The sequence below is a fragment of the Cryptotermes secundus genome, unplaced genomic scaffold, assembly GCF_002891405.2.
Source record: "Cryptotermes secundus unplaced genomic scaffold, Csec_1.0 scaffold418, whole genome shotgun sequence".
In the NCBI taxonomy this organism is placed as follows: domain Eukaryota; kingdom Metazoa; phylum Arthropoda; class Insecta; order Blattodea; family Kalotermitidae; genus Cryptotermes; species Cryptotermes secundus.
In genome coordinates, this window is record NW_019727399.1 from 33,380 (window position 1) to 41,672 (window position 8,293).

The following is an 8,293-nucleotide window of genomic DNA, read 5'->3' on the forward strand; positions in this document are numbered from 1 at the left end:
AAACAGGAACGCACACAACAGAGCACCACAGACAAACCACTTAACTCAGACTGACGCCAGCTCACTAACAGTCGCGGGAGACCCCCAACTAAGACCACCTAGCAGCACAACTCGTAACTACAAAGCATGCGTGCAACAGGTCGTTTCCGGTTATTTTTGGGTCCCCCTTCGTACTTTTACACCCTGTCATTTTGCTAACGCACTTGAAGATTGATACAAAGAGACTAACTGGGGGGGGGGGTGTATCTGTCCTTGAAACTTTCCACAAATCCTTGCATTCTTTCACCCCTACCCTAGAACATTGTGTTAGCATAACGGGTCCAAAAAATGCAGAGCTCGGTTCACACTAGTGCGAAAATATTGTTACAACTCACCATGTGAAACAAAAGTGAATGAATATTAAACAACATATAAGCCTCAAAAAAGCCCCGGTTAAGCTGCAAACCAGTCCATCTGCCCCCGGATAATGAAGAGTTGAGTGTATATCATAAAGGTGTCTCCATGCTTCATTAAGCACCATGCCATTAAGACATGAGAGTGGAGGTACAGCTTTACACATTCCTAACCTTAGCACTGGATGGGGTGTGGAGAAAAGAGAAATCTCTCACTCTGCTGGGATTAAAACACTGATTCTCCAGCTGTCCAGGCCATATTCTAGTCTCTACACTGACTAAGCTATCCCAGTTTCTGTAATACGTGGGTAGGCTGAAAAGTAATGCACACATGCTTGTAGAGCGCGAACAAAAACAAATAGCAAGATCTGGCACAAAGCACATTAAAGTACAATTCTTAAGTTTCAAAAGCATATATTTATTTTTCAACATAGTCACCATTAAGGCTAACACATTTCTCCCAACGTGTAACAAGTTTTTTCAGTCTGTCACTGAAAAATTCTTCCGACTTTTCTCGAATCCAGGACTTGACAGCTGCCTTCACCCTCATCTTCCGAGGTGTAATGATTACCCTTGAGGTCTCTCTTGAGTAGAGGAAAAAAATAAAAATCGCAAGGTGCAAGATCGGGGGAATAAGGAAGGTGTGGAATCAGTTCAAACTTCAGGTTTCGCAGAGCCTCTTCAGTTGCACACGAGGTGTGTGGACGAGCGTTGTCATGTTGCAAGATTATTGGCACCAGGCTGCCTGTAACACGACAAACTCAACGCCGGAGGTGTTTTAGAGTCTGTATGTACTNCCTCTGTTTAACCCGCGTTGACATAGCACTAGAACACATCTCCATACTTCCGCTTCTCAAAATACACTGGATGAACACAACGACCTCAAACCTGCACATGTGTATTGAGGGGGAATGTCACTTCCACATGCCACCTGGCGCGCTTTTGAAGGTCATTTCGTTCGCGCTCTACAAGCATGTGTGCATTACTTTTCAGCCTACCTACGTATATACAGTAAAACCCCATTTAAATGTTCTTTGGAGAGTAGTGAATTTGAATATTGCACTCAGGACAATCTTAACAGAAGAAATTTAACACTAAGTTTATTGACTTGAGATAACTGAAATTGGGACATTAAATGAAGGAAAACCTTAAACTGAGAACATTATTAAATTGGCCCTCCACTGTAATAATATAACATATTCACACTTACCTGGCAAAAGTCAGAACACTTCTCAGAAACTGTGAAATATCCCTTTTCATTAGAACATCGGAATAGACGTGTGTAGTTCATAAAATCAGCTTCTTTATCATATTCCTTCCGGCCACCAAGGGCCAACCAAAAGAAATTATCTGGCTCCTCACCCTCATTGAGTGTCTGAAAGCCGATCCATGGCTGCAACAGATTGAGTTATGGGGAGTTACATTTCAGGAGAACTACTTATTGTTCATGAAGACTAAACATGGATTTATCCCTCTGCCAACTGGTGCCAAGCTTTCATGAACATGACAATGAACCTTTGGATCCAATAAAAGAAAGAGCATTTCTTGATCTCAGCAACTATCAGCTTCTCAAGGACCCTCTTTCATGTTTCCCATCGAATCAGTGGTTCTTGTTCTATGTTGAAAATATCCTCTTTTTCCTCAGTTCATTTTCTTCAAGATTTAGCGAAGTTCACGTAACCCCCAGGAATTACTTTTCTCATTCACTGCATGTTTCTGTTTGAGAGCTGAGGTTCCCACAGCGGTGACTCTGTTGATGACTGTGTTCTGGGATGTGACACCGTGTAGTCTGGCAACATTTCAGATGAATCTGCTGTGCCCATCTTCATGGTACCCTGAAGATGGAGGCAGCACATCATTCCAAAACACTGGTAACAAGCCACACAGCATTACGTTCCAGAAGACACTGATCTTGCATCTTCTTGGGACATGAGCCTTCAGTGAAGCTGATGCAGTCTGCCAAAGCACTTACCCAGAGTACAGTTAAGTTACATACAAAAGAGCATATTATTATTTACTCTGTAATGATTCCCATACATTTTTTGGTGTGGGTTATTCAACAATGCTGTCAGCATCTGGATGGCTTATGAACTTGAAGGGATTCAGAAAAAATCAGCTGTGGTTTCACTGAGGTAGTATCCTGGCATTTGCCTGGAGAGGCTTAGGACAACCATGAAAACCCCAGGCAGGAGAAATAATATCCCAGATAAGATTCAAACTGAGCACCTCTTGACTGACCTGTTCAATGCCCCTTTATGTAAACCAGTCTCATCAACCCCAATCCGTCACTATGGGAACTAACAATCACATCATCCTCTCCCTTTCGAGAGAGAATATGAATGGAACTTGGCTGCTGATACTCACATTATTGAACATCTCCTCTGCTATCTCCTGTATTAGTCGCGCCTCATCCGGATCTGCTTTGGATCCGATCCAAACATAAACTATTCCAGATGACTCTTCATTATCGAACGGAACTTTCAGAATATATCTGCAGCCACCAAAATAGAAGTAAGTCTCTTTATTCTTAGTTCATTTATCAACATTTTCAATAAGTCATGCACACACTGTATGGCATTAAAGATACAATGAATGAACTGGAACAAAGTGGAAGTGGTCACAGCCTACTTTAAGGCACTATCCTGGATGGATTCAAGGTTCTCATTGTAGTGACTACGATGCGACACTGTGTGGTCCTGCAGCAGTTCACTGTATCACCTCCACCTTCAGCTGTACTTGCTGATTGCTTGCTTGGCACATTCTTTAACCCTGAACACAATATTTTCCTGTGAAATTTCGGTGAACTTCAAACTACACAAGATCACATCCCCAGAAGATAGAACTCTTCTCACCACCCTGGTATTTGCCTGGATAGACTATGAAAACCATGAAATATGTTATCTGTGGGCTGATATTTGAAAATAATGAATTTAGAAAGTATGAACAAGGGGCAGCCTCCAATGGCTTTACATTCACACAAATTTAACATAAATTGGTCGGTCATTTCAAAATAATAATGGGTGAACAAACAGGTGCGACTGATTGATAAGAAACATGACAATCACCAAGTGTAACAAAATTTTACTACAATTTCTTATAGGATCAAAAGATGTATGGTGATTTTACTGACTCAATATTTTAGTAGAAGTCGATGGTTATCTTCTTTAACACTTAATATGAAGTGTAATGGCCAGAGATGTCTTAAGACACATGCACTTCGGTCCCTGAATTGTTCACTTACGTGAAGGCAGAGTTCAGGGCAGCAGCATCTGGTTTTATCTGTATGAGACGAGTGCACAGAGCACTCCCATTGGATCGAAGATGGTAAAACTCAACTGGAGGTGGACCATCTCGTGGCACTGCCTCCTTTCGCCTGCCCTGGTGAATGACAAACTTCCGCTTGAAATGTGCCATAAATTTGAGGTTCTCCTGCTGCTGATGTGTTCGTACAACTTCCAGTTTCTCTCCAAATAATGACTTGAACTTCTTCTGAAGGCTGTAACCAAACACAAACAAGATGATGCACAACTTGTTCTCAAATAAAAGTCTGTGTACCTTTTGAGCCTTCCATATTACTTTTCCATAGGCATTCTTTAAATACATACCAGCTATTTAAGTAGTTTAATATATCGGTACCAGCGGAACACAGTAGCATAGTTGGTTGAGGCACTATGCTACAAGCTGGAATTCCACAGGTTTGAATCCCAATGAGGTGGATTTTTTACAACTGACCTAATCCTTCCAGCCCCACTATGGTTCTAGGTTGAATTCAGCCTTTAACAGAAATGAGTACCAGGAATCTTCCTGGGGGTAAAGGGCAGCTGGCACGTAAGGCTGACAATCTTACCACCATCTGTGACCCGACTGTATAGAGAAAATGTGGGAGCCTCGATGTCCCACAAACCTAGGGGCTTTCATGACCTGTTACAGGGATAGCTTTACCTTTTTTAATAGGTTAGTACCACTGTTTCAGAAGTACTGCCTCCCTATTCAAGATAGAACTAAAGTTATGATAATGTTTAGATACTGTAGCATCATTATATGCTGCAGTCACTGTCTCACCATCAGTAGCCACTTATGATCTTAATGTCAGTTCTTTGACCACTCATCACTTTACAATAATGCCACTACTAAAGTCAATGCAATGTCCTCTTCTTTCATCTTCTGTCTGCCTGCACAGAACTAACTTCTCATCTCCAACTTCCTACACAAACTCACACTTCATACATGCAGTGTTGCAACTCTGCTCAATCAACACTGTACGCTCACAGGGCTTGCTGCTGCTGTTATATACAAGTCACAACTTAAAGAATGTAATCATGCCTGCATGAGCAACTGCAGCCTCCAGGGCTCTCCAGAAGGTGGGGTCATCACACAACAATCAAGAGGTGCATATGCTAGGCAATCCCCCCCCTGTTCAGCTCTTGCTATCTTCCAGATTAAGACAACATGTAGTCCTATAGGTGGGTACCAATTTGCCAAGGAAATATACTGCCTCTATCTTTGGGGTAGAAGTCAGGTTTTTTTAATGCTTAGATATTTTCTGACTCAACTGGGGGGGGGGGGGGAGTTACAGCCTTTCTCTTCACATTGTGGTCTTTTGAGTTACGACATTTATGGAGTCTGCTAGGCAGGTAGAAATATTTCGGAGGAACATACTGCCTCCATCTTCAGGGTACAAACAACATATTCTTTTGAAATGCCGGTATCCATTTGATGTCATAACCCCAGAAAATATTAATACTGTAGTGTGGAGGGCCACTACTATGCAAGAACTGTGAGATAAGCAAATATACCTGAGCTGTTTTTAGACAACGGCTCGGTAAACACATCCCCGCAGCAACAGACATGAACACAACAATGGTACAGCAACAGAGATACAGTGTTTTCTATGTTGTCCATGCCAAGATGTTATAATTGGGTTGGTTTGGCACAACTAGTTAGTTGCAAATGTGCTCAACTGACAGGCGGTGAAGAGAAGACTTTATGTATCATATTTAGAATGTGTAAGTCAGTGAGACAGTTATAGGTCATGTGTTAAAATCTGTTGCCAGGAAATGACTAGTGAAGACTGTAATTGAACTGAGGACACTAGTCTCTGTGTGTGTCAGTGATCTGTGAAGTGCAATCATGAGTTGTGAGTGTATAGGTCCACAATAAATCAAGTCACCGATCCAAACCCTGCCCATAGTCATTCGTGCACATGACAATATAAATCTTTACCACTAAATAAACCTCACGTGTCATAACTGTCAAGTTACTCAGTGAGATTAGTAAAAAAAAAACCAGCATGAAGGGTGGAAAATCTCGATCAACTGTGCCCCTGCCTTTCAGAACAGAAACTGTAATCCTACCTGAAAGTAAAGTTGAGCCACCCCATATTGGAGGCCTCTCTACCCTGCCAGAAGTACACAATGCACTGGTAGTCATCCTCCAACTGCTCTGGTTCTGTTTCTGCTTCTCCATTTGCATCATCTGGTACATCAATAGGCACCCAATAGCGACAAAGAAAAACGTAGCAATCGTGACTGTAGAAATGGCCTGTAACGAGACAAAGAAATATTGAGGACTCATCATCAGATCTACAGGATCATAAAGACAGAACAACTTTATGAAGCCGAGTCCCTCTTTCATAGCAAATACTCGTAGTTGCTCACTTGTGAAAATATTCTGTGCATTTCATAGAACCCAAAGGTTGATTACTGTTTTCACAAGAACCCGTTACTGGTCCCCATAATGAACCAAAGTATCCTTCCAAGCCCAAGGCCCGATGTAACATTTTTGGTTTCTATAGTGACAAGATGCTAACCCACATCAAACCCCTGTCAACTCTCTGCAGTTGCTTATTCAGTATACTTGCAGGTACCCACAGTACTTGCAGACCTTTCCCTTCATCTCTAAACCTCTGGACATGCCATACCATGGAAGCACGGGACCCACTAAAAATGGAACAAAAAGAAACCAAGGTTTTATTTCATTTCACATTTTCTACCCACCAGATCCCTCAAAACTTGATACAATACTGCCTCTGTGGTTTAGTAGTCAGAGTTCCTGGCTACAGATCCAGAGGTCACAGGTTCGATTCCTGGTACTACCAGATTTTCTGAGAAGTAGTGGGTCTGGAATGGGGTCCATGCAGCCTCGTGAGGATAACTGAGGAGCTACTTGAATGGAAAAGTAGCAGCTCTGGTCTAGAAAACCGAGATTAACGGTTGTGGGAATCCATTGCAATGACCACACGACACCCTCTGCCAGCAAAAGTCGGCACTAACTTCACCAACAAGCGGCTGTTGCTCAGTCAGTATAGTTCACTTGCAGACTAAAGCAGACTAAGTGTTCAATTTTATATCCACTGCCTTTAACATTTTGAAGCCTCAAATTCATCTACATAAAATTTAAAAGGAGTGCAAACCCATTGCACATACTTTCTCATACAGAGGGAATACTGTTCTTTTCCTGAAGATACTAGCTATGCAATTTCATTGGGGGAGACGCTGTCCATAAATGACTGAAATTTAATCAAAATCATTAGAGCTGTTTGTAAGATAACAATTTTGTGTTTGGGGGAGTCCTGTCAGGGGCCTCTATTTTTGCAGTTGGAATGTTCATGTTCTCCAGACACCAACCTATGATGGAAACACTCTTAAATACTGAATATGAATAGAATCCATCTAACCATTCAGGCACGCAGGCACTTACAAAGCATTCCAGAAGCCACTTTATTTGTACTGTGGGGACTGAAAGTATCAATCCATCAAAATCTGGAGATTCCTCTCTTTCATCATCACAGTACTTTCTCACATATACTACCTACATAATAAAGTAAAAAATTTTACTTCCTACCACTCTAAGAACAAAGACCAACCAGCTTAATCCTGTTTATCGAAATAGTCACTGCTTTTTGTGAGAACCACATGAAACACATAAACACACTTACTTACTAATGGAGCTGAGCCCTTCTTGAGGAGAAGCCAATTCTGCAGCTACTCAAGAATTTCCCAGCACTTTATGGAACCCGAAGGTTCATTACCGTGTTCATAGGAGCCCTCCACTCCCTATCCTGAGCCAGATCAATCCAATCCATACCACCCCATATCCTATCTCTCTAAGGTCCATTTTAATATTGCCCACTCACCTATGCCTTGGTCTTCCCAGTGGTCTCTGTCCTTCTGGCTTTCCCACCAATATCCTACATGCATTTGTCTCCATCATTTGTGCTACATGCCCTGCCCACCTCATCCTCCTTGACTTGATCATTCTAATTATACTTGTGGAAGCGTAGTGTTAGTTCCTCGCAACTCTAGCCATGGTAGAGGGGTCATACCATCTCTCGCAGAGCTGGGGGAACAGTCTTATCAGCTTACATCAGTGTGGGTACTACCAGTTTGCAATGTAGCATCTTGGAGTGTGGTCAGGTGTATTGATTCTGTGGTATCTACTCCTGGTCTCCGTAGGCAATGTTTTCCGCTCGGGGAGTAGCTCTGAACGTCACCACAGCAAGCGTACAGCTTCGTGTGCTCTACAATAGCGTTTACCTTTCCGGGCGGCTAAAGTTACGAGGCACTAACTATACAAGTTATGAAGCTCCTCATTATGCAGTTTACACATAAACATTTATAATTTTCATTTCATGCATCCTGTTGTGTTATAATATACAATTTCTTTATTAAAACCGTCACAACACAACTATATTAGGGTCAGTGCCTAGTTTGGCTCTGCTACATGTTTCGGCTATTAAAAGCCATCATCAGACAAATATATGGCTAATATATGCAGTTCAGTGGTGTATATATGTTAGCCATGTATTTGCCTGAAGATGTTTTTTAATAGCCGAAACATGTAGCAGAGCCAAACTAGGCACTGTCCTTAATTTAGTTGTGTTGTGACAGTTTTAATAAAGA

At 41.9% G+C, this 8,293-nt stretch overlaps 1 protein-coding gene across 1 annotated transcript in view; it reads right to left on the reverse strand.

Annotated features, from left to right (window-relative positions):
- The window catches only part of LOC111864673 (protein flightless-1), a 38,792-nt gene that overhangs the window by 3,478 nt on the left and 27,021 nt on the right, over positions 1-8,293 (reverse strand). Inside the window, exons 18-21 of the mRNA XM_023852084.2 lie at positions 5,747-5,933; positions 3,634-3,888; positions 2,757-2,883; positions 1,603-1,785 (exon numbers count right to left, since the gene is read on the reverse strand). Of these exons, the coding sequence (XP_023707852.1) occupies positions 1,603-1,785; positions 2,757-2,883; positions 3,634-3,888; positions 5,747-5,933 (752 nt within the window). The remainder of the gene's footprint in view (positions 1-1,602; positions 1,786-2,756; positions 2,884-3,633; positions 3,889-5,746; positions 5,934-8,293) is intronic.